The sequence below is a fragment of the Musca domestica genome, unplaced genomic scaffold, assembly GCF_030504385.1.
Source record: "Musca domestica strain aabys unplaced genomic scaffold, Musca_domestica.polishedcontigs.V.1.1 31, whole genome shotgun sequence".
Taxonomy (NCBI): domain Eukaryota; kingdom Metazoa; phylum Arthropoda; class Insecta; order Diptera; family Muscidae; genus Musca; species Musca domestica.
Genome location: NW_026712309.1, coordinates 4373710 through 4400635, shown reverse-complemented (window position 1 = coordinate 4400635; position 26926 = coordinate 4373710). Strand labels below are relative to the sequence as shown.

At 34.6% G+C, this 26926-nt stretch overlaps 1 protein-coding gene across 5 annotated transcripts in view; it reads left to right on the top strand.

Moving 5' to 3' along the window:
* The window catches only part of LOC101891740 (putative fatty acyl-CoA reductase CG5065), a 123425-nt gene that overhangs the window by 72724 nt on the left and 23775 nt on the right, over positions 1–26926 (top strand). For 4 of the 5 annotated variants that reach the window (XM_059125078.1, XM_059125079.1, XM_059125077.1 and 1 more), the window contains one exon: positions 10438–11505. In XM_059125078.1, coding sequence (XP_058981061.1) covers positions 11218–11505 — 288 coding nt within the window. In that variant the 5' untranslated portion in view covers positions 10438–11217. Of the gene's footprint in view, positions 1–3069; positions 3378–10437; positions 11506–26926 lie in introns of those variants that run through there. The other variant, XM_059125075.1, reaches the window with a different exon arrangement.

Sequence of the window (26926 nt, the reverse complement as noted above, 5' to 3'; positions counted from 1 at the left end):
AAGAAAATTTATAGGTGACCAAAGAAGCTTTATAGCTCACCGGAGCAGAATCTACAGATTATCTAGGCAATCTTGTATCCAAAGAAGTTTTTTTAGCGAGCTGTTGTCAAGGAAGGCTCTATGGGTCATATGGCGCACAAGGAGGCTCTATAAGCCATCTGGTGTCCAAAGAAATTTTATAGGCGATCTGTTGTTAAGGGAGGCTCTATGGGTAATCTGACGCAAAAATGCTTTATAAGCTATGTGGAGTCCAAGGAAGATGTATAGGCGAACTATTGTTTAGGAAAGGGTCATATGATGTTCCGGGAAACTGGTGCATCTGGTGCTCAGAGAGGCTCTATTGGTCAGCTGGTGCTCAGAGAGGCTATATTGGCCACCTGGTGTCCAATGAAGCTCTTTAGGAAAAGCTATTGTCAAGGGAGGCTTTATGGAACATCTAACGCCCCAGAAGGCTCTATAGACCAAGTGGTGTCCAAAGAAGCTCTATAGGTGAGCTGTAGTCCAGGGTATCTCAGTCAGCCAGGAAGCTCTACGGGTAAGTATATATAGGCCAGCTGATGCCTAGAGAGTCCATAGGTCATCTGTTGCCCAAGAAGTCTCTATAGACCATCTGCTGTCCAGAAAGTTCCAAAAGCGAGCTATTGCCTATATAGGCTCCATAGGCCAGCTGGTTGTCAGGGAGGTTCTATAGACCATCTTGAGCCCAGGGAAACTCTAAAGACCAACTGGTGCCCAGGGCGTCTCTATGCCACCTAGTGTCCAAGGGGACTCTATAGACGACTTAGTGCCCAGGAATACCCTAAAGCTCATCGAGTGCCCAGGGAGCCTGATTAGCCGATTAGCTAGACAGGAACCCCTACAGACGAGCCAAAGGCAATGCTCCTATAAAGATGGGATGAAGACAAGGCTAGAGAGCTAAGGAGCCTTTATAGATGAGTTGAAGGTCAGGGTGTCTCCAGGACGAGATAAAGGGAAACTAATCTCTAAACACTAGCTGACGGCCCGAAAGCCGCTACAGTGAGCCTCTGAAACCTGTGAGTTAGAGACGGCTTAGGTGTCACTATGAGCTAGTCCAAGAGAGCCTCTAAATGTGTTTCAAGGCAAGATCTGGCAAGACTCGGCGGCATCTATAGGTGAGCAGTTGGATAGAGAGATAGATGAGGCAGGCTGAAGGCATGGAATTGGGCAGAGAGCCTTCATAGCATAGCTGAATGTCTGAATGCCTCAGAAGCTCAGCTGAGAGCAAACAAGCTCCCGTAGGATTGGTAAAGAACAGAGAAGCCTTATAGGCAAGAGTCGATAATGGGAAATTAAAAATCTGGAAGTTGGATCCCGAAGAGGCAAATAGTTCCTTAAAGCGAGACGAAGGACGAACAAAGGCCATGGGCTCACTATTGGCGAATTGAAGGCTAATACGCCCTTTACAGGTGTGATTGAGGTCAGTGAGACCCTAAAAGTGTGCTAGAGTGCAGGGATACATTCCAGACGAGTTGAAGGTTAGAGGTCACCCATAGGTGAGCTAAAAGCCAGGGCATTTTTGTTTGAAGCATAACGTCTGAGGTGCCCTCAAGGCGACCTAGAAGCTACCGAGCATCTATAGGCAAGCTGGACCAATCCCATCTGCTGAAGACTACTATGTTTCTTTAGATAAACTTCATGAAAACTAAAAAACATGGATGTATCTCATGTATAGCTGAAGGTTAGAAATTCTCTTGAGGCGAAGTACAGGCCAGTCAAATAAAAGGAAGATCTATGGTCGAGGTGACGGTCAGGGAGTCTTTATAGCCTGAGAGCATCGACATGAGATATAATAGCGAATGCAGCTTTTAGAGGCGAACAGGCCAAGCAGCCTTCATAAGCAAAATCAAAACCAGGAATCCTCTTGAGACGAGCTGGAAGCCAGGGAGCTGTTTGAAGAGAGTTAAAGGTCAGGCAGCCTCTTTAGACGAGTTGGAAACAAGGGAATCCATTTTGAGTTGGAGGCCAGGAGTCTCTTTGGGTCATCAGGATGCCATGATGATCCTATATCGAAGGGAGTGCCTATAGTTATGTCAGGGAGACTATGTAGGTATAGATAAAGCCAAGAAGCCTCAATACACGAACTGAAGTCCGCGTTATATTTATACACGAGCATGTGACCACTGAGCTTGTATTGGTGTGCCTGAGATCAAAAATACCTCTAAGGTTTATGAAGTTTCTATGGGAAAGCGGAACCCAGGGATCTGCTATGGGATAATGAAAGGGCAGGTTTGTAGGCTAAAAGCTATAGAGTAAAGAAACAAAATTTCCACAGAAAAGCTACAGACAACATTGGGTCTAGGAGCCTCAATGGGATACTTAAGCCCCAGAGAATCTCTATTGGAAACTTAATACCCAATAAATCTTCATTAAAAGCTGAATCCCGAGAAGTCTTAATATGCAAAACAAGGCCGGATAGTCTCAATGTGCCAACCTTTCAATATTTGCTGAAACTTCCCAATCACGTCAGAGCCGAGCAAATATGAAAATTTAATTTTGAAAACTATTTTCGATTTTCAAAGTTCTTCCTTAGAAACGACAAAAATGAACGTCAATACGATGCAGTTGACATGCATGTGACGTGCTCATAAATCTACCCCTATAACTCTGGTCAAATAGCACCTCTCCAAAATGTATGTAAATACAATATTTGTTGTTTTCGTTGTTGTTGGTGTTGCTTTTAATTTCTAGCTGTTTAAGCAAATCATTTGCTTGTTCATCTAATGTTCGTTAATTTCCTTTTGTCTGAGTGAGAAGAAGTGTGCGAGTGCTTTGCGGGCCTTCTTCCAAGACAGCAACAACAACGGCGAGAACGACAGCGACTGCGACCACCATTCAACCTGCTGCGAAATCTGGTTGACAAATGTGTGTAAGTACGTCTTCTCATACACATGTCCAGCCAAGTCTACGTGTTCCGAACGCCTGCTACAGCATCCAGCTGAGCTGTTTGGACGTTAAAGAGCGTTTGCATTTTTTTCGTTGGTCAGCCAGCCATTCAGTCAGTCGGTTAGTTAGTTGCTTGAGCTGCCCGATTCTTTCTTACTGCCACTCAAATATATATTCTTTGTATTGTGATTAGAAAATTTTAGTTGATTTTCATAATTTATCGCGTTTAGTTGTTGTTATCGGAAATTGTCCGGATTTTCGGAAAGAAGCTCGGCTCACTTTCTTCCATTCCATTGCATCCATCTGTCAGTTGGTCTTTTTTTGTCTTTCGTGGGCACGTTTGAAATTAACAGACATTTGTGGCAACCGTGACCATTTTAACAAGAATAAGAAAACCAAAAAAACACAGATAAATAAAAAAGAAACGAACGTCGAAGAAGAACAAAAGTGAAAAGGAAAAGCAAACAAGAAATGTAGGTTCTAAAAATAACTACAATGGCCTAAGTTTAGGATTCTTTTTTTTGTGGCGACAATAAAAAAAGAATTAAAAAAGAAACTTTTACAAATTAAATTTAATTGTTTAACTGTGTGCTGTTGTTGTGTGAGTGTGTTTGCAATTAAGCATTTGTGCAGAAACTGAGCAAAAAGAAATACTCAGCAGAAAGGAAGCCGGAAGTGCAAAATATTTCTTCATAATTAAAATTGTGTTGACCCAGCAAAAATGGAAAGAGAAAAAGAATTTTAATGCTCAACACAAAAGTGACAATTAAAAATAAAACTCAACAAAAACAAAATTATGATATGGTATTTAAAACTTATTCTGGTTTGATGATATAGAAGAACTCCTTACTGAAAAAAAAAACAAAATTTTGATTTTTTTTTTTTTTTTTTGGTATTTTTATGTAAAAGATTTTCTTACCACTGTAGTATCTTTAAGAAATATTGAAATGCATTCAAATTATGATTATTCATTCTATAAATATGCAATTTTAAGGGAGGGCACCATGAATTCGATATAGAATCATTTTTACTTTGACACTTTCCCCACAAAATGAATTATAAAGGGAGATTTTGACTCGGCTTGGATAAGTGTTAAGATAAAAGTTAAAAAAAGCAAAGAAATAATTTTCACTTTTGGTACATTCTTTTTGAATTTAATTTTTATAAAAACTATTGTATCTAAATTTTCTGTAGAATATTTCATCCTTTTACACCTTTTGCCCAAAATAAAATTGTATGTTTCTTTAAGGCGTTAACTCGACAAAAGTCCGAGGAAAACAAATATAACAAAATTTGTTAATATTTTCGGTTTTTTGGGAACATTGATTTAAATATTATTGCGATATATAATGAAGGTAAAGATTTCTTTTCTTTGGTGATTTATAGTGAAATTTGAGGAGGAATATTTTTGTCTTTGAAGTTATTTTTCTAAAATGACGCTTTTCTGCAAGATTTTTGCACAAACTCAGAAAAAGTGGGTTTAATCCTAACATATATGAATTCGTGTTGTATAACTTTAACCCGTTCTTAAGGACCTATAGTAGAATTTTGTGACAAATATTTTTTTAGAATATTTTGACCTGCCATGATCCTGTTTAAAGGAAGTTTTTAACTATATTTTTAAAAATGGGACAAAAAGACCTCTTGGATGACTCGCTTGAGGGTTAAAAACTAAAACCAAAATATTTCTTGTATTTTTTTCTTCAATATTGCTAAAGACACTATATAGGGTGAGATAAAAAAACTGCAACAGAGTCAAACGCCATAATTTTTACATATTTTTTTAAATATTATTGAATGAAAGCCAAAAATATCGGAAATAGCATGAAATTTTCGAATAAGTTTAAATTTGTTCGAATTTGTCACCTTTTGACACGAATTATGGCCTTCAAACGGCCAATGAAACCGTCACCCATTCCCGGCGAAGCGCTTGCTTGAAGTGATCAACATTTTGGTATTTTTTAGTGCCAACCTTGCTTTCCAAAATACTCCAGACACAAAAGTCCAACTGATTGGTATTCCGAGATTTTGGTAGCCATTGTGTGCTGGAAATGAAGCGAGGAACATCATTTTGTAAACATTCTTCGGTTTCGCGTGCTGAGTGCACTGATGGAACGTCCAAGGTCTGGGGCCAAAATATTTGCGTCGCCATGGCTACATCCTCCAGAAAATTTTCGCCATAATATTCGGCATTTATTCTGACCATCGGCCGTTATGGCGACCCACACCATCACCATGACCGGCGCTAGAGTTCTGGTGGCCAACCGAAGGTGCACATTTTCAGTTGACCTCTTTGGCAAGTAAATACGATCATTTTGTTTGTTTACAAACTGCGGGACAACGAATGTTTTCTCATCGGCGAAAAGCAAATTCGGCAGTTTCCCACTTTCGGCCAAGCGAAGCAGCTCTTTTGAGTCTATTTTCTTTCTGTTGCGATGTAAGTTCTTGCACTCTTTGGAATTTCAATAGCTTTACCCCGAGCTCATTTTTCAATATTTTCCGAATGGAATATTGCGATATGTTCAGCTCACGAGCCATTTTTCGGCCAATGCGTGGCGGGTTTCGATCGAGTCGCTTCTTTACTTTTCGAACCATTTCTGCTGATGTTGCTGTTTTCGTGCCGTGACGAAATGTCCACTTCCTTGACGTCGGGCTACGCTACCAGTATCACGGTAACGAGAGATGGTACGAGACACAGATTTTTTTTTTTCACATTTAAATGCTGGAGTGCTCTAACGATAACCACTTCTGGTTTTCCAGCGAAATATAAAGAAATCACACTATCACGCTTGAATCCCATCACGAATAACTTTTTTTCTGGAAAATCCTCACTAAAATGCTTTTGTACGCTTGTAAACAATATAATGGGCTGTCACAGGAATAATTTTAACAGCTGTCGGACTAGACTAAATTTCGCGAAGGAATTTTTAGATATAGATGTTATGACTTTGAAAAGGCTTAAATTTAAATATCAAATGGGATGAAACATATATATGATATAGTTGCTATAGTTCTTATAATTGCTGAGCCGATGTTCACCAAATTTGTTCAAGACTAAATTGGGATGTATGTGTCAAAATGCATCCTATTCGGATATTACACATTTGGTGCACAGTGAGCGAAAATCGGGTGGAGATATTTATTGGAGCTCTAAATTATCACCAATTTCAGTAGACTTCGTCCTTGGAACAAACCAGCGAACTGTGCAAAGTTTCATCATTGCTTACAAAAAATACATGGACGGACAGACGGACGGATATATAAAAATCAACACAGAATGGTATTCTATCAGAGGGAACTATTGGTCTATCATTTTTTTTATTGGTCAATGAAACCCTTTCACAATGTTGTGTAGAGTATATAAAATATATAGTATATAAATAATATTAAATTGCTAATTTTGAGAAATTCGTTGGAAAATGTTCAGAGTTCGTAATTCTTAAATTCATTATTTTGGAATACACAAATTTTATGCAAATAACTCAAATTCTGAAATATGGAAAATAGATATTCGGGTCACAGTTGATGTAAAATACTGAAAATTAAAGGCTGCCAATATCTGCAAAAATACTAAAGCAGTATTTAGAAATGGCCCTAGTCTTTAAGTATCATTCTAGAACCTAGACATGGACATTTCTTGCGGGAATGTTATTTTTATTAAGATTTCAAAATTATTAAGGTTTTAAATCGTATTCTCTTAGAAATTGTTGAACTGTTTTTAAAATGTCGAAAATGTCAAAAGTACATCTTCCCGAGGGCAATATCTGGCCTAAAAGAGAAAAACGAAAATATTTTCTTTCACATTCTCATTGAAAAAAAACATTTTGGCATCCTTCTTAATTAATTTATATAATAACGTAGATTTGTATATTTTTTGTTAGTGTTTGTGTAATTAATTGTTGTGTAGTCTGATCAAATCTTTTGCGTATTCACTTCCAACAAAGAACACTGCTTTACAAAAACACTTAAGTCGTGACAATGCAATAACGGAAGTAGTAGTAGTATTTAAAATTTTTAACATTTTTCATTTTTTGTGTCAATATTTATCTTGTGATAATTGAAAATTTTAATTAAAAAGCAAAAACAACAACAATAGCGTTATTAGAAATTAAATTTAGAAACACGTCATTTAAATATACAGGGCGCATAGGTGCTGAGGCTTTAAACATTTATAAGATTAATTAATTTATAACTTGAAGATTATCAAACCAAAATATTATTAATGTAAAACCAAAACCAAATTTGGTATATAGTTTTGAAGAAACGTAGTTCTTCATTCCAATTAATTATACCCTCAGCCTTGTGAGTATTGAAAGTATTAGATCCGAATGTTTTATCCACGAATCTCCTTTTGGGATTTTTAAAGCCATATCGGTATACTCCTTCTTCGACCTTCTACATCATCAGAGGAAATTATGCATCCAACATTTTAAGATTAATTTATCTCAAAATATGTGAAATTAGCGTCCGATTTTCTCAAATATTAAATCAGAGTTTCTGCCAAAAATATTTAAAACTCTTTTAAACGAAACGAAACGCCGGAAGCTAGAACCTTAATATTTCGGTGAGTGTCGGCCTTGGGGCGGAGGTGCTGTTTTTTTTAAGTACGTCCTCAAAGGGTACTTTTCGTACAAAAGGTTCTAATTATGATATGTACCATTAATATAGATGTACCAAAGGATTTTTAGGAAATTCGAATTTTGAGTGTACGAAAAGTACTTAAATCTGCTAGTTTGGTACCAAGAAGGGTTTCAACAGATGAAATTAAATTAAAAAAGTTAAATATTATATGGGAACTAAAGCTGTTATATGTAGGTGGCTTTGGAAATGTGTACTTGAGTGTATCAATCGTACCAGATGGTAGTAAATTTGGCATAGAATGTAGGAATAGAATTGGAAGTATGAATTTAGGTATTAGGAGTGTGATAACGTTTCTTTTAGATAAAGAAGTGTATTTGGAAATGTGTAAATGGTGGACAAAAAATACTAACTGTACTCAATTCGGGTATAGAGTGTAGAAAAAGAGATTAAATTTTTAACATTAGTGTAGGGAATATTTTAAGAGTGTATTATTCAGAATTTGGAAAAGTTTTCTATTTTGTTATTTGAAACTACAATCCATCCGATTAAAAATGGAAATTAATTTCATTCAAATGGCTGTCTCAGTTGGCCATGCAGTAGCCTACACGATCGGTCTAATTTTAGACACATTATCGACTGTGTGCAGCTGTATTTCACCAATGGCTTCTCTGATATTGTCCCTTGAAGCGTCAACTGTCTCTGGCTCGTCGATATAGTACTTATCTGTAAAGGCACCCCACAAATAATAATCCAACGGTGTCAAATCCATAATGGTTTGGCTGCGTGGCACATAGCGTTGTCCTATTAAAAGGTTTTCAATATTCTTCTTTTCAATCCCTCAACGTAGCAGCCATTCCTTGCTCATTTCCGAAGAAAAATGGGCCAATCTAGAGGTCAAAATGCTCTTCAAACAGTGGCTCGTTTTAGGTGAATCGGATTCTCAACGTATGCGTGGGGGTTTTCTGTGCCCCAAATGCTTGCTTACAAAACTTCTAAGTCAATTTAATGTCCGTCTGTTTGTCCATCCGTCTGTCTGTCTGTCCATCTGTCTGTCTGTCTGTTGAAATCACGATACAGCCCACATTATTTGACGTAGAGCGTCAAAATTTTGCAGAATAATTTGTATTGTGTCTAGGATGGTTGGTATTGAAAATGAGATATATCGGTCCTCGTTTTGGTATAGTCCCCATATAACGGTGCTTCCCGATATTCGGTATTTTTGTTATTGATTTTTGCCACATTTTGTCACGGATTTGTCTGAAAATTGGGCTGCGGTGGCGAAAGATTGTATGTATAGGTCCACGTTTTGGTACAGCTCCCATATAACGGTACCTCCAGATATTCGGTATTTTGATGATTTTTGCTACATTTCTTCGCGGATTTGTCTAAAAATTGGCATTTTTGTTTCCTAATGGGCTGTAGCTCCGTTGCCGAAATATTGTATGTATAGGTTCACGTTTTTGTATAGCCCCATATAGCGGTACCTCCCGATATTTTGATGGTTGTTGCCACATTTTCCAACGAATATTTCTAAAAATTGGTATTTTTTGGCCATAATGGGTTCTAATTTTTCTTTACCCTAAGGTTATTTTTTTAAATCAGAATTGAAGTAAGTGATGCTATTTTCGAAATGAGTACTAGTTAAAAAAAGGTGATATGGCGGACCCCATATAACGTATAAAATATAGAATTGCATTGTATACATTGTTATATTAGCAGCGTTTCTTTTTGATTTAACAAGTGTGTGTATGGAGCGCCTGAAAGTATGCAATAAAAATCTTAAACAAGCCTCTTTACATATGATTCTAACGTAATGTGTAAACTGGCCTTTACCACGTCTCGCATATTAAATTTCCAAAAAACCCGTTATGCCAACACAGGACTACAAAAGTAAGCATATCCTTCCAAGTAGTATTTTCAAATACTTTTAACATCTATACGAACTTTACCCTATACACCCACAAATCATTCGATTCTTACAATCGGAATGACAAACTTATATAACTGAATTATCAGTCAATGCTGCACTTCCTTACATATAATACAATTTGTATAAATATTCACCATTTTCGCTGACGAAGTAACTGACAAACCGTCAATAAAATCTTCCCCTCAGACTAAAAATTTCCAGAATGAGTCTACCATTTCATTTGTTGAGTCAAGTCATGTGAAACTGGAAATTATTGAAATTTAAATATTTCAAACAGACAAGTCATCTCCTCTCCTCCCACTACCACTCAGTGAAAAGGTTCATTTGTTTTCTTGCAGCTTTTACGTGCCTGCCTCAGAACATATCCAACCCAAAACTCATCAACAATGCCCAAAACCCCATTATTATTATGAAAGGAATTGTTTATTTATTCCTTTGTTGTTACTGTTGTTCTTTTTGTCTGATTGACATGATTTTATTACTGTGACGTCACACGTGCAAAACCTTGCATGTTGAGGACGCATAAATACAACAGGAAAGTCTGAATTTCGTTTCGTCGGCTGGTTATTCGAGAAAAACTGAATGGATATTTTTATCATTTTCGTTATTAAATATTAATAATATTTTACGCATTAAATGGCAACAACAACAACAAGAAATCATTATTGTCAATTTTACCACTTTTAAGAGAAATTCGCATTACATGCCTGACAGCAGGGATGTGTGACGTCAAGAAAATCAAGTCCCGGCAAAGGGTATTTTATAAATTCAGAGGTAATATTTTATGCAGCCAACCACATGATTTCAGGGAAGGAGATGGGTTTGCATGTTTCCTGGGAATGGATGGAAGGAAAGGATTTTTTTAGGTTAAATAAATAATTGAAGAGAAAACAGCAAAAAAAGGATCAAGAGCTGATGTAGCCAATTATGTCTTACCTTTCTCATATTAAAATCGTAGTTTTTAAATTTATTTAAAATTTCTGGAAATAATTAACATTTTTTTTTCATTTTTCTCTTTCCAGATCTAAAAGCCCGATTATTTTAAAACAATTCGATTGAAATTATTGTTTACGAAAATGGATAAAAGCTCGAAGTCAACAGGAATAGTAGCAACGTTTTTGAGTAGTTGATGACCGCAAGTAATCCCAGTGGAGGTGTAATAAAACATTTAAAATAAATAAATAACTTAATAACAAACTAATAATAATACAAAACCAAATACGAAAATAAATTACTAAACTAGTGCAAATATTAATTAATTAATTAATTAACTAATTATTTTTTATAGAACAAAATAAAAATCGCAAAACATAAAAAACAAAATCAACCGCTTCCAATAACTTCCAAAGCTTTTTACAAAAGAGAAATTATTAAAAAAAAATAATATTTTTTAAATACAAAAAACAAAACGCACGCACATACATCAACATTTCTTTGTAATTAAAACTTAAAACGCTTCTTCCTAATTCAATTAAAATAAAGAAAAAAAATTAACATAAAATCCATTAAAATTTGTTAAAACAAAAAATAATTATATATTTTTTAAAAAGTCTAAAACAAAAATATTGTGTAAATGTTTAAAGCGTTGTGCATATTACAATATTCAATTAAACTAATAATTTTTCAAACTACTTAGACGCGAAAGGCAATTAAATTAAATAAATATTTTTTGCTAACCCAATTTGATCCTGCAAGAAAACATAACAAAACCAACAAACGAAACACTCTTACAACACAATACCATCCATCTCTAGAGCCATCCATCCATCCATACCTAGCAGTGATTTGCAAATCATACCAAAATGTCAGAGAATACTTCGAACACCAATACCAACAACAACGCCACCAGCAACACCTCAAATTCAAGCAACACCAACAGCACCACCTCCATCGCCGCCGCGGGCGCCGTGAGTTCGTGCAATGGTGTTGGCCCCTCCACCGCCATGATGAACGGTCACATCGGCACACACTTTACGTCGAAAAACAATTTCGAAAATTATAGCGGTTCAAAAGACACGTATCTGTCGATACCACAATTCTATGCCGGCCGTAGTGTATTCATAACCGGTGGAACTGGTTTTATGGGCAAGGTAAGTGTTGGATATTTTTTAAGATAGGATCAGGATATTTTTTTTCAAAGATCCCAACTAAGAGACTAGGATATAACTTTTTTTTTTAGAAAATGCATGTGATTCGAAATGGTCAAGAGTATTCTTGGTATTTAACATATGTTTGATTTTTTATAAATTTATACGGATATATATAATGGGATAACCGAAGGAACTTAATAAGGGGATCATTTTTACATCTTTCTTATAAAGTGTGTCATCTATTTTTTAGTGGGCGAATTAGTGGTTGTCTGAAAAATTAAAATTGTACAGTCTATTTTTAGGCAGAAATATATTGTGTAATCAATATCGGCGCTTTCATTTATCGTTTAATGTCATTTATCGGATTTTCTTTTAAGCTAAGATTTATGCATCATATTGGAATAATATCTTAAACAAAATCTTTCATATTTATATTCGAAATTTTTGCAACGCTCCCAACGATTTTGAAAAATTTCGCTAAACCATATAAACAACATTTGAAATAAATAATACTATATAACTATAAAACGGTCCTTTTTAGTAAATTTTTTTGTGAAGCTCCTAAAAGTATGTAATAAACTTAACATATAACTCTACTATGATGCGAAACTAGACTTAATTAAAAATGAGTGAGACACGGAGTCTCCTAACCTTGGACACTCTGTGTAATTTGTGCAAAAAACTATTATTTTTCAAGTTCGTTAAAAACACAAGATCTGCTGCGAAGATGGGAATTATCGGTCGAGTTCTGAATATCCATGAAGCTCGTAAAACGCGAAATTAACATTCGATTCCATTCAGACTTGGTACATCTGAATATTTTCATTAACACAAGATATGTTATAAAGATAGAAGAGATCGGACCATTTCTTCTGGTACCTGTCCCACATAGGGTTTAAGATTTTGAGAAATAAAACGCTGAAAGAAAGCGAAATAAGCATCCAGCTCTCTTCAAATTTTAACATCCAAACATTTAGCGAACACAAGATCTCCTATGAAGATGATATGTAAATGCGAACTTCTTTCTGCCACCTCACGCACAAAGAGTCACATTAGATGAAGTATGAAGTATGAAATTCTAACATTTTCTAAAAATTATCACATGTACGATATGTCACTTCATATGAAGTTAAGGAAGAAACCAATATAGTCCAAATCTGGCACATCGCAGTATTTTAATCATATTTATTCAGGTCCGATACGAAATGGCCCATGTGAATAATTTGAATAATCATGACAGAAGTCAAAATAAATTTAAACAATCGAACATTGGCTGAGGGTATACATCTGTTGGCAAATCAGACTGATACACTTTAACTTGTTTTCAACCTGATTAGGGCATAGAAATTCTTTCGTGCGAGAAATACCCGGTTATTCGGGCCGAAAATTCGGGGATTATCTGGTACAACATGGATTGAAAGCTTATGGTAATACCTATCCAACAGATGGTCATATGATGAGTTTGTTTGAAAGTGGTATTTTTGTACCGATACTTTTTGAAAAACCCCTAAAAAGTCAAAAAAGGATCCATTATTAGGATCTACATACTACATTATAGCCTACCTTCTAGTCTTTCCAAAATGGTGCTAAATGTGTACTTCCTAAATATTAGTGATAAAAACCATGAGATTTTCTCCACTAATATGTATATAAACTTTATAGATTTTTTAAGTAGTCAGACTTCGGTTGAGGGCTAGAGAATTTCCCTCTGGTGTACGTCCAGCATCGGCCAACCGATCCATAGTTTTAAACTCTATAACTTTTTTTCAAACTCTCAGTTTAGTCCATGGGATTATGTTCTTTTTGGAACGGATTATGCCCGATTTGGCTAAAAAAAATACATGATTGCAATGGGGATTTTGTCCGGGCACGGTCAGAAACACACAGTTACTGAGACCCAAACTAAATTTTATTAAAATATAAAACAAAAAAGACTTTCGATTGCCTTAGAGAAACAGGCGATATAGTTACGTTTTTGACTGGTAATTTTATAAGTTTCTTGAGTGGAAGTCTCTTTTGAGCGTAATTCTCTCCACGCTCACAAGCAAAACTATTGAAATACAATTTAATCAGAGTACAATTTAATAAAAATACTACTCTCTGCCTGGTCCTGACCTAAAGACCAGCTTATACATCATGTTAGAGTCATATGGGCTTTTCACATTTTTATAGCATATTTCTAAGGGTTCCCAACAATTTTTAATTTAATATAATACATGTGATGGTGTGATGTATAATATATTAATATAGTATTTATACATTATTTATATTGTAATATATTTATTTTTACAATATACTGAGGACTTAAATATAAGTTTGTGGCGAACTCCTAAAATTATAATCCAAATTATGGAATTATGCAAATTTGAGAAAATAGTCTCTTAAATCAGCCTGAGGGAAGAGACAGTGATGTTTATTCTCTCCGCCAGTAAATTTTAAGTAATTGATAAACAAATGAAGCAGACATTAACAAACACAAGGAGAAATAAAAGTATGGCTCTAAATCTCACATCGTTCAAGGAGTTGAATAACTTAATAAATGCTTGGGACTCAAGAAGTTACAGATTTTTTACTTGAGGTTTGACATAAATCGACAAAACAATATAATAAAATAAAGAAACACTAAAATACTTCAAATTATGATTGATATTTCAAAGAAATTTAGCGCTGATATCTTGTGGTCACTTTACAAATATTTGTCTTTTTTAACTTTCAATTGATATCTTCAAATGCCGTTTTATCGTTCTCTTTTTGAAAAAATGAACTACGTGTATCTAATATGATGTGTAATCTAGCCTTGAGAATTTAAAATGTAAAATTAGTTTTGGCTTAACCCACAAAAAGTGGTATCTCCAAAATGTTATCCTCTATGATCTATTTTCCACACCAATGATACAAAACAGCGGTCTCCTCCAATATATTTTAGAACTTTTGCTTATAAAATACCTTAAAAACTTCGGTTTGTTAAACAACCATTCGTTTCTCTCTCTCTCTCTCTTTCGAATCCCCTCAGTTGATTTCACTGTGCTATTTTAAATTAGATTATCTGATGGTTTAATAATATTGAATACAATAAGAACAGACATTAATAAATTAAAATAAACGCACTAAACATTTAACATTTAATTGCGCTTTTTGTGTGGAGCGTGAAGAAAGCAATCACATAAATGTGAAAAATAAAAAAAAAAAAAAAACAGAAAAGCAAGGCAATTAAAATAAATAAATAAATGGAAGATTGAAAACGGTCTCTTCGTTTATTTAGGTATTTCTACATTTTATTTTTCATATTTTTTCTATTCAATGTTGTTGGTGTGAATTCCCACATTTCGTCGATGAACATCATCATTAGTTCGAAAAGAACATTGCCAGCAACATTGCCACCATCATCGTAATTATTATCAGGGGTAGCTAGCTAGTTGTTGGGTAAATAAAAAGAGCTTTGTTGTACATTTAGTATTTTGTTGTAATAATAATATCTTGTCTCCCGCCCTCTCTCCGCCCTCTCGCCCCTCCAACTACCTTTTTATTAAAGAATAGTCAAATAGGTATACAATTATTTGTATGAATCTATGTCTGTGCTTAGAGCTCGCTCTTAAGCCCAGTATGCGCTGAGGACATACACAAGAGTGTGTGTGTGTGTCGTATGTATGTCTCTCTCTGTGAGTGTGTGATTGTAGAGATTCAATGTTTTTTTATAGACTTTTATAATTCTCAAATGTATTATAAAAGAAAAGAAAAAACTATTTTTAGACAAACTAAGAGTTGTATTGTTCGTAGCTATTCGCATTGTTGTACAACAAATATAAATACATACCTACAACAACGAGAAGCAACAAAAGACAACGACAACTACAACAAGAGAACGAAACGAATGACGATGCCTTTAGCAATGATGAACACGGGACACAATAAAAGTTGTTGACTAACTGACTACTAACAAGTTGTTGCTGTTGTTGTCGTAGTTGTTTATGTTGTACAACTGGGAGCATATGTTTGTAAGTGAGTGGGTGGGCTGGCTGACTGGCGTTAGTTTATTATGAGAGGCACATATTAACAGTTCTTGGTTTTATTATTTTTTTGATTCACAGTCATAGGCGTGAGGCAATTACCCCTAGTCTAGAATCGCTCTCTTGCTCTCAGCTACTCCATTTCATTGGAATGTAAAATAACTATGCAAAATAACGCCAGGCATGGGAAAATGAATAGAACAAAAATAACTAATATTGAGATGTTTGAAATGTTTTCATAGACTCCGCCATGTTATGGAGGGTATATTATTTCGAAATATACATTTTAGACCCCACAAAATAAGGTGAGATAAAAAACTGCTACAAAGTCAAACGCCAAAATTTTTACATTTTTTAATTTTTTTTTGAATTGAAGAAAAAATGTCGGAAATAGCATACAATTTTAGAATATGTTTAGATTGGATTGAATTGGTCACCTTTGGCACTAATTATGGCCTACAAACGGCTAATGAAACCGTCATACGCTGACCGAATGTTGCTTTGCGGTATTTTGAACCATTCCGGGTGAGGTGAGCCAACCTTGCTTTCCAAAATACTCCAGACACAATAGTCCAACAAATTGGTATCCGAAGATTTCGGTGGCCACTGTGCGCTGGAAATGAAGAATGAAGGAACCTCATTTTGTAACCATTCTCGTTGGAATGTCCAAGGTCTGCGGCCAAAATGTTTGAGTGCCCAAGGCTTTAATACATCCTCCAGAATATTTCGCGATAATATTCGGCATTTATTCTGATGGCACGGTCGATTAATACGAGCGGATAGCGACCATCGCCTGTTATGGCGGACCACACCATCACCATGGCCGGTGCTTGAGTTCTGGTGATGTTGCTGTTTTCTTCCGTCCACTTCCTTGACGTCGGAAAATTCTCACCAAAATGCTTTTGTGCGCTTGTAAGCAATATAATGAGCTGTCACTGGTATAATTTTAACAGCTGTCGGACGAGTGGCTTAGAAATGACAGCAGTTTGAAGTTGGTTGCCGTTTTTTTCATCTCACCCTGTATATTTAAATAACCGAACATTGGCAGATGGTATACATCAGTCGGAAAAACCGACTGATACTTTAAACATGTTTTTAAATCGAAAGGACCTATCATAGGGCCCAACCATAAAAAACCCGTTCTAGGTCTTATTATTTTTATTTTTTGAAATACCTGGAGGAGGTCAGCTATTTCTTATGGGGGAGTAATGAAGTTGTTTCAATAAAAGAATACTTATAGATGCCTTCCTAAACATAGAAGACCTAAAGAATGGCTTGAATTTCAAAGCAAAAATTACAGAAGTTCTTCATCTTTAAAAGATATGTAGTGGGTTTTCCATTTCCAGTCAATCGAAGACCAGACCGACACCGCCTGGTCGAACATTTTTTACTAAGGACTCCGAAATACCTTAAATCTGGACTACGAATTTAATGCAGATAGCCTGCATCAATTGTACCGATATGGAATATTTTTAAAATATGGTCTTCTACCTCCATTGAAAAAGAAATGCCAGAATATAGCTCATTCTTAATTTGTTCACTTTCAATAAAAATGTTTGTTAGGTCCTTCACAAGAAATGAAATTTTCCCTATTTCCACGTGGGTCTTATCGGGAATTATTGTTGAGGCCAAACTGAATAATTTTTACAACTTCTGTACTTACCATTACCAAATTTTAATTAAGTCAACCCCCATTAGCGGGATTTATTCAACAAAATTTACCCTAAAAAATAATCAATTGCCACATATGCCTTTCTGAGAGGTATCTATGTCCTACTAGGAACATAGATAAACGCATAAAGTTAATCCACTAAATCAGCCCTGCTCAAAACCGTGTTCTAGAACATGAGTCGAAAAAAGAGATAATTTAAGAGAAAATTCAGTTTTTCTTTATATTTTACCATTCCATTTAATTGTTTTTAAACAGGAATGTTTGCCAAAATAATTTATCAAGCAAATGGATAAAAAATATTGATATAAATAATGACTTAACACTGTTTTGTTCTTGATTTAAGTAAGCAAAGAGAAATTTGACTGGAAAGAGATATTTTTCTTGAGCAGCGCTGCACTAAATCTATTAGACCCAGTGGAGAAAAGTTAAATATTATAAACGTACTATGATTATACAATTTTAAACTACGTAATTTTCCATCCCTGGAACATCCCAGAAACCGTATGCTACCTACCAACTACCTCTGCTCTCTCTACTTCCATTACACACAACACATCAGCAACAAAACACCAACAACTAGTCTTTATTTCATAGGCATCACATTCTCGTGCTTGTTGTCATCTACTCTCGTGTTGTAAATTAACTTTTGCTAGTTACTCGTGTCGTCGTCTTACTCTTCTTCTCACTGTTTTTTTTTATTATTATTTTTATTATTGTCACATTCGTGCTTTCATTTGAGAAATAATGAAAGAAATTTGTTTATTTTAAGGATTTATGAAAGAGAGGGAAACTAGAGAGTCATAAGAGCGAGTAAGTGAGTGACTGAGCATTCAGGTATTGTTTGTCATTCAAGAGGTTTGGCTTCATTTATGATTATGATTTATTTGCGATTGTTGTTGTCGTTGTTGCTGTTGCTAGTGTTTATTGTTGTGTTACTGTCAAATTGCCGAGAGTCCCAATGGAGAGACACATATTTCTTTGGGTTATTTACGGTACACGATACGTAGCTGGGGATGTTTCAGAGAGGGTCCTTTCTATTTATTATTGCGGCATTGTTGTTATTATTCAGAATGCATGGAAGAAGATATATACAGGGTCTAGTGAGAAATATGTAAATTATGTATGACGTATACGTTACCAAAACTATTCCAAATTAAATTACGCATACGCTCTCTAATACCAGCTTCCACTGTATTTATAAACATTTCGGACTCAGCTCATTTTTTAACGAAAATATAAAAAATATGAGATTTATTGCAGGAAATGGTCTCTTCGATTTAATACAAAATAAATAAATAAATAAATATATTTTTAAAACTCTAAGACCATCGGATGCACATGTACTTAAGTAGTTGCTAAAGTTGTGCTAGTCTTTCAAAAAATTTTCTCAAGAATAGCTTTAAAAAAGTATGCGATAGTCCTTAAAAATATTGTTAATGAACTGAAAAGTGTAAAATTCGTTTATCATAGCTCTGTTAAAATATAATTAAAAATGCACTATCCGAATAATCTTAGTCTCCAAATTTAATTTAATTATTTATTTGTTTGGCCTCGTACTTTATAAGAAAGTGCTTATATATTTGTTTGTACCTCACATTTTATTCTTTAAATTGCTAACTAGTTTCAAGAACGCGATATTTCCACCGATTTTCGTATTGCGGTCCGACCAACTGTTTAACGGGATTAGTTAAATTTTGGAAATGTCTTTTAAGGAAAAAATTAAAGGTTTGATATCCCCTACTTAAATCCACATTAAAGGCCTTTCGAGGTACTCGCTCCAGGTCGACGTTTTGGTGAAAAAAATTGGGATGTGTAAGAAAGGCCTGAAATACCATTTTCCCCTCATTACAATTTCTTTCTTTCTACCTGTTTATTTATACCCCTCTTTTGCAAGTACATGATTTTCCACCAATTTTTGCATGGTGACCCGATAAGGTATTTCACGGCGATCCAATATCACTTATGTTTTGCAAATTTTGACTGCAAGATTTTCACATTTTTATACCTTCAGCCAAATGGCCATAATATTTATCATTTGATAAGGCCTAAACGTGCCTCCTCGAAATAGCGATTTTAGACCCTAGGTCTCTTTGAACCAAATACGTTTGGAGAAATTTGGAGCTGATCTAGCGGCGTCCATCCATTCATCTCTTTGGCTGGCTGTTACGCAAGATTGCGAAGGGAGTATCCGATTTATCCAAACTATATGCATCATGATATTATTCTCATACTTAGATCGAGTTCGGAGATGGGCAATATCGGTCTACTCTTTTTGGTACCTCCCCAAAAAGGTTGAAATTTTCACAGAAAATAATTTACCGTATAAAACAAAAAAGAATCATCCAAGTCTGTGCAATTCTGAACCATTGCAAGACCAGGTGCGAAATTTTAACAGAATTTAACATTTAAATAGCTATAGCTCTTATAACATGTCCGACTGTTTTCGAATTTAGCACATCTCAATATTTCTATCGAAACAAGAGCTGGTATGATGAACGGATAGAATGGACCATTCGCTCTGGTGGCTTCCTCTTATAACCTCAAAAATCTCACTAAAAATAATTTACTGCGTAGAACAAGAAAAGGATCATCCAATTTAGTGCAAATCAATATTTGTACCAATGCAAGACCAGGTACAAAAATTCACAATATCGGCCCAAAGGGTCAAAATTTTTAATAATTGTAGATCCTATAAAATATTTAATAAGTGTCCGACTGTTTTCAAATTTCGCACATCTGAATATTTCTACAAAAAAAAGAAAAATCTGGTATGACAAACGGATATAACGGACCACTTCTTCCGTTACCTCCCTTATAACGAGTCCAAATTTTGAATAATCGTGGAGCTCACAGAACGCGAGAAGAGCATCCGGTCACTTTTAAACTCGGCACATCTCACAAGATCTGTACTGCTGTTCTCCAACTCATGTTTTGAGTTACCGACAAAAATCGGTACAATTCAAATGCTTATAATTTTAGTAATTAACGACATTTATCGGTAAGTTAGAGACGAAATTAAAGTAGTCGCTAAAACCTACCGATAGATACCAATATTATCAACCTTAACTTGATTTTTAAATATATTGAACTTTTGGGTTTGAAAGTCGCCGATTTTTGTCGTTAACTCAAAAAATGAGTTAGAGAATCACACTTTTGGTGTTAAAATGCAATATAATGGTCCACTCCTCTTGGTACCGCCTCCACAATGGGTTGAATAATTATAACTCTCATAAAATGCAAAATAAGCATCCGCTTATCTTTTCAAATTTCTACCTCCCAAAATCTAAACGAACACACAATTTGGTGTGAAGGTGATACATATCGATTTCGATTCCATGAAATACTTAACATTAATGAGTCATTATCCTAAGATTCCACCCCTACCCTACATTCAAACTAGCCGCATTCATAATTACCAGTCTGCCAAAAGTAATATTTCCATTTGTTGATAGTTTTGCTTTTCGGATAAATATTTACAAAATATGTGTGCATTTGAATTACTATATTTGTTGTTGTTGTTGTTGTTGTTGATTTTCCATACAAATTTTAGTTGTTGTTCATTATATACGCCTCCCCCAAAACCCCATTGTTTTTTAGACTTTGGTGACACATTGCTGTCGTTCGCATTGTTGCTCATCGCAGTTATTGCCTGATAATGGCTAACAGACTGGCAACATGGTTTCATACATTCGATATGAAAAAGGATAATAACAAAAACAACACTAAAAGGCAGAACGGAGACAACCAACGGAGGATGAATGCTCTTCAATGAGATTAGAAGGAAACAAAAAAAAAAACTGAAAATATAAACATAAAAAACTAAGCTCATATTTTGATGGATTATGGTTAGGCCATATTTTTGTGAAAGTGTACCCAGCGGAGGGAAATCCTTCCGAGTTGTCTAATCTATTTTCCAGCTTTTTGTTTGTTTGTGAGGCAGTATATCAGCATGATGGATAAATGGAGAATAGTATTACTAAATATTTTCCTGTTTTGTTTCTTCCTATCTGCATAGAAAATGCAATCACTTGGAAAATCACTTGTTCGTAATTTTAAAGGATAATGGAAAGACCAAGAGAAAAAAAAACGGAAAACAAATTGTTGCCGGAGACATGTTATTAAAATATATCCTTTGTCTTGTTAGAAATTGCTCTGTAGGCAACCTGCCATGTCTCAGGATATGACATGAAATTGAAAACCTTGAAAATAAACAAGAAAAGAAAACTATGTAAAACGAAATCTAAGCATTTTTAAGATGGCATAGTTAAATTTTCGGAATGTATTTAAAGAAAAACATTTTGGAATTATTCTCCCCTTCCTAAGCCTAAGGCAAAGGTCTTGACACATTCTGGTCCATCGAGGTCCAGGTTTTAAATATAGTTACACATTCTAGGTCGACATTATGGTAAAAATTTAGGCTATGTAAAACGGTCCTATCACACAATTTTTCCCCTCATTACAATTTCTCTCTCTCTCTCTCTTTCCCTGTATATATTGACCCCTTTTCGCAAGTACATGTTTTTGAGCTCTGTCTTTTTGTAGTTATCGTTGTTGTTGCTCCATTATTGTTGGTTGCCAGCCTAATGGTGATGCTTGGCTGATGTTGTTTGCCATGTTAACATTTCCCATCGATGTTAACTTAAGTGTCATAACAAGGAAATCTTGAAAATACAGAAACACAAATAAAAATACATGCACACATACACACACTGACACACGAGACGCAGCTAAAAAGATAAACATGACAGCAAAAAAGGCGACAAGTATTTAAATTTCAATTTTATCGATACTTCCATGCATGGCAACGCCATTATACCAACACTCGCATGGAAACGCATGCAGATGATAGTGGATGATATACACGCACAGATATTCAGGGTTCAAAGAAATTGGTGATGGAATTCACAGTCATTATTCTAATGGAAAATAAAATTTGGAGAAAAAGAATATTAGAATATTTAAATAGTTATAACTTTTATAGGTATCTTTCAGGACTTGTCGCATTTAAAAAAAAAATTAACAAATAAAGAACTATCAGTTTTATAATCGTATTTTTTAGGAACCATCAATCGGGGATTCTTGAGAATATTTTTTGAATTTCTTTAATCAAGAATTTTTTGAAGAAGTCTCAACCAATCCTAGTATTATTTGAGACGGACCGTCTGAGTTATTATTATTATTATTATTATTATTATTATTATTATTCTTATTATTATTATTATTATTATTATTATTATTATTATTATTATTATTATTATTATTATTATTATTATTATTATTATTATTATTATTATTATTATTATATATTATATATTATTCGGCGAATAATCTATCTTGTTCAAAATACAGAATTTTTGATTTTTCAAAAACTAACTGACCCAACAATTGAGAATTTTTTTATAACTATAATGTGTGGATTTCCTTCAAATAGTATTTAAGAGCTACAATAGATCTATTAAGAATAGTTTCAAGGATTCTCAGACCAGTGTTGTATGTTATTAAAGGATTTTTAAAGTATATATTTTTCGGAGACCGTCCGACCGACAACAATGGATTTTTGAAAACACATTTAGAAGAATCATTACACTAAATGTCTCCAGTTTTTAAATACATTCATTAGATTATTTTTAAAGAATATTTTTTTAAAGACTCTGAGAGTAACAATCCTAAAATGTTTAGGGATATTATTTTAAGGACCATCAGACCCGTAATAAGGGAGGGGAAGAATATTTGTGCAGGATCAAACTTATGATTGAAGTTTTTTTAAGAATATATTCAAGGCCTATTAGACCACTAAGATCTTTTCAAGAATCATTAGTTTAAAAATTGTGGATTTTTAAAGGATATTTTTAAGGTCTATCAGAAAAATTATAATTTAATTCAAGTATATTTTTAATAGATGTTATACTTGTGGATTTTCTAAGAAAATGTTGCCAGGTTTCGTGACGGATCCGAGCTACAATCATGAATTAGTATACCCTCAGCAAAATGGCAACAGAGGTTATACACAATTTTATACGGCCAAAACGTGGCTCATCTAAATAACGATTCTAGATAAATAACGATTCATAGGTCTTTTTGGACCAAATCCGTTTCAGGGCATTTGGAGTCGATCTAGCAGTGTCCGTCCATACATCTGGCTTGCTGGTGCACACGATAACCCTTGAGTGGGGAATCCGATTTAGTCCAAACTTCGTACATTGTAACATTATTATCAAACTTATATGGAGTTCGATTCGTGTTCTTAGATCCCCTACAAAAGGTCAAAAATTTCGCAAAAAAACAATTTACCTCATAAAACAAGAGGGGATCATCAAACGTTTGCAAATTCTAATTCTTCTTTCAAATCTAAGTCAGGCCAGGGAAAATGGAAAACACTTGAATTATCACAACTCTTGTCCAATTGTCATTAAATTTCGCACATCCTTATATATTAATCGTCACCAGATCAGGTGGGAAGATAGTATATAGCGATTTTTTATGGTACCCGTACACATTTTGAATAAGTATAACCCTTATAATTTGCGAATCAAATTAGCGATTTTCTTCAAACTTCGAAAATCTTAATATTTGTAACAACCCTAGACGTAATGTGAATATACAGGGTGAGACAAAAAACTGCAACAAAGTCAAACGCCATAATTTTTACATTTTTTTAAATATTATTGAATGAAAGCAAAAAATGTCGGAAATAGCATTAAAATTTAGGATAACTTTAGATTTGTTCGAATTGGTCACCTTTGGCACGAATTATGGCCTTCAATGTCAATGAAACCGTCACATGTTTCTATGCGGAATTTTGGTTCATTCCCGGCGAAGCGCTTGCTTGTGGTGATCGACACTTTGGTATTTTTAGTGCCAACCTTGCTTTCCAAAATACTCCAGACACAACGGATTTGTATCCGTAGATTTTGGTGGCCATTGGTGGTGCACATTTTCGTCTTTGGCGAGTAAACACGATAATTTTGTTTGTTTACAAACTGCTGGACAACGAATGTTTCTCATCGGAGAAAACCAAATTCGACAGTTCACCACTTTAGGCCAAGTAAAGCAACTCTTTAGCTCTTTTGAGTCTATTTTCTTTCTGTTGCGGTGCAAGTTCGTGGACTTTTTGGAATTTCAATGGCTTTACTCCAAGTTCATTTTTCAATATTTGCCGAATGGAATTTTTCGGCCACTGCGACGCGGGTTTCGATCAAGTCGCTTCTATTTTATTCCACCCACTTCCTTGACATCGGGCTACGCTACCAGTATCACAGTAACGAGCGATGGTACGAGACACAAAAGATTTATTCACATTAAAATGCTGGAGTGCTCTAACGATAACCACTAGTGGTTTTCCGGCCAAATATAAAGAAATCACACTATCACGCTCGAAGTCCCTCACGAATAACTTTTTTTTTTCTGGAAAATTCTCACCAAATGCTTTTATACGCTTGTAAACAATATAATGAGCTGTCGACAGCTGTCGGACGAGTGGCTTAGAATTGGAAGCAGTCTGAGGTTGGTTGCAATTTTTTCATCTCAACCTGTAGGATACATAAGTTCCTTCTTTCACGTATCTCCCCCACAAAAAGTCAACACTTTACAAATCATAATATTTGTATAATGTGTGAAAATGCATAATATCGACCCAATTCCTTCTTGTACCTCTCCTAATATTTCTATCAACACAAGATTTACTGTACTCATAAAATGTAAAGTGAGCATCCAATGTCTCCAAATTTAAGATATCCCAGTATTTTTACCTGATCTTGTATGAAGATAGGAAAACTCCGTCTACTTTCTCTGATACATTCCCCGTCAAAATGTTGAATAAATTTAACCCTCATACCATGCGAATGAAATTATCAATTTTTTTTAAACTTAGCATATTTTTTTTATTGAACATAAATATAATATAAATATGGGGTATATCGATCCACACTTTTTGGTATGTACCCCGCAAAGGGTCAACATTTGGAATAATTATAACTCTTATAACATGTAAAATAATTCACCAATATTTTCTTAACTTCGCAAAATGATATAATTCCACCAACCTTAGCCTTGTTGTAAACAAAGTTTATTAACTAGGCCTACAATCCATGCAATTATTTTTAAAAATTCTTTATTTTAATTTTCATTAATTTAGTTTGGCGCCCGACGCCACTGATCTAAAGCATGTGAATGGTATGTTTACAGTTTACCCGTCAAACTTCTACCCACGCTGAAACTGTAACTGCGGTTAGATGATTTGCAATCAATAGAAGTCCTATAAGCCATGTTTTCGATACCAAGAATATAAAATTTGGAAAAAAAAAGATATTTATCATCTGAATACCCGTAAAAGCCCTTGCTTCTGTAAGAAACGATTCTATTCATAGATGTCATGAATCTAGAGAAAAACTCTGTAGGTTTTTTTTAATCTTACACAAAAGTTGTCCCATATGAAATTTAAATAACTTAGGTCACTTTCACCTTTACAGTTGTTTTGAATAACAAATGATTTAGGCAATTTACATTATTATATTTTTTTCATTTACAAATTCGCTACATAAATTAAACAAAGTTATGCGTGTATATGGAAAGACCAAATATTTCAGTTTTCTTCATCTGACCCGGAAATTTAAATATGCAAACATTTGCCAATATTTAAGGGTTTATCTTTAGAGTGTGACCATTTTTAATTAACATAAAATAAAGAATAACATTTTTTATATTAAAACTGGTCTACACCCAACGAGGCATGTTTATGATTATGGTTAAATGATAACGGCCTACTGTTGGCCGGTTTTCAAAATTAATTTTATTACCATTTAATTTTTTTTACTTTCAATACAAATTAACTGTATCTCTTTCTGAGACCCCTTTAGTGATCCCCACGTAAATACTCTGGCCTCCGAAATTAGTTAGAAAAACAATCGAAAATAGTCAAATTAATCGAAAACAGTTAATTGTCATTAAGACCATTGTTGCTGTTCTGTTGTTGTTGTTGTCGTCGTCGTTATTATTGGCCCTTTAATTGTTATTTAAACAACACAGAAAGCCATTAATCGTTGATTACTTTTTACACTTTAACAACTCGGGAAAGTACTACTAGTACAGGCAATACAAGCGCACGCCACTGCACTGCAGTATCTCTTCCAAATCGCCATACACCCAAATTCATCCACTGGCGGGGGGTGGGCCAAAGGGGTTGCTCGTCTAACTGTCATAATAATGGATTTCTGTCAATTACACCAATAAAAGCGTAATTGAACGCTCCAACACAAATAGGCTTTGTGACGGACGGACGGACGGACGAACGAAAGAACGAACGGGTGGACGAAGGAACGAACAAATGAATATTTTGTGACCGATATAGGTAGTTAGTTTATTATTGAATTGTATCATGAAAAGACATGCAGACTAGAAACACCACTCCCACCTGCACGAAAATGATTGATGGTGTGATAAGTAGGAAAAGTGTTGAGACGAAAATGGACTATCTGTAAATGTTTAAAAGAAAGAAAATAATCTACTTACAATTTACAAAAAGTCGATTTTTGGTTCGATTTCAAAATCGATTTCCGACGTGAGAAATCAAAATCAATTGTTGAAAAAAGTATTTTGCGTTGTAGTGTATATTAATAACAATTTAAATCACGATTATCATTGTATACTTTTCGGCACATATGAAATTAAATGTAACAAGTGAGTCGACCGGGCCGAACTTTTAATACTCTCCACCATTGGGTAAAGAAAACAATTTTTTTTATAA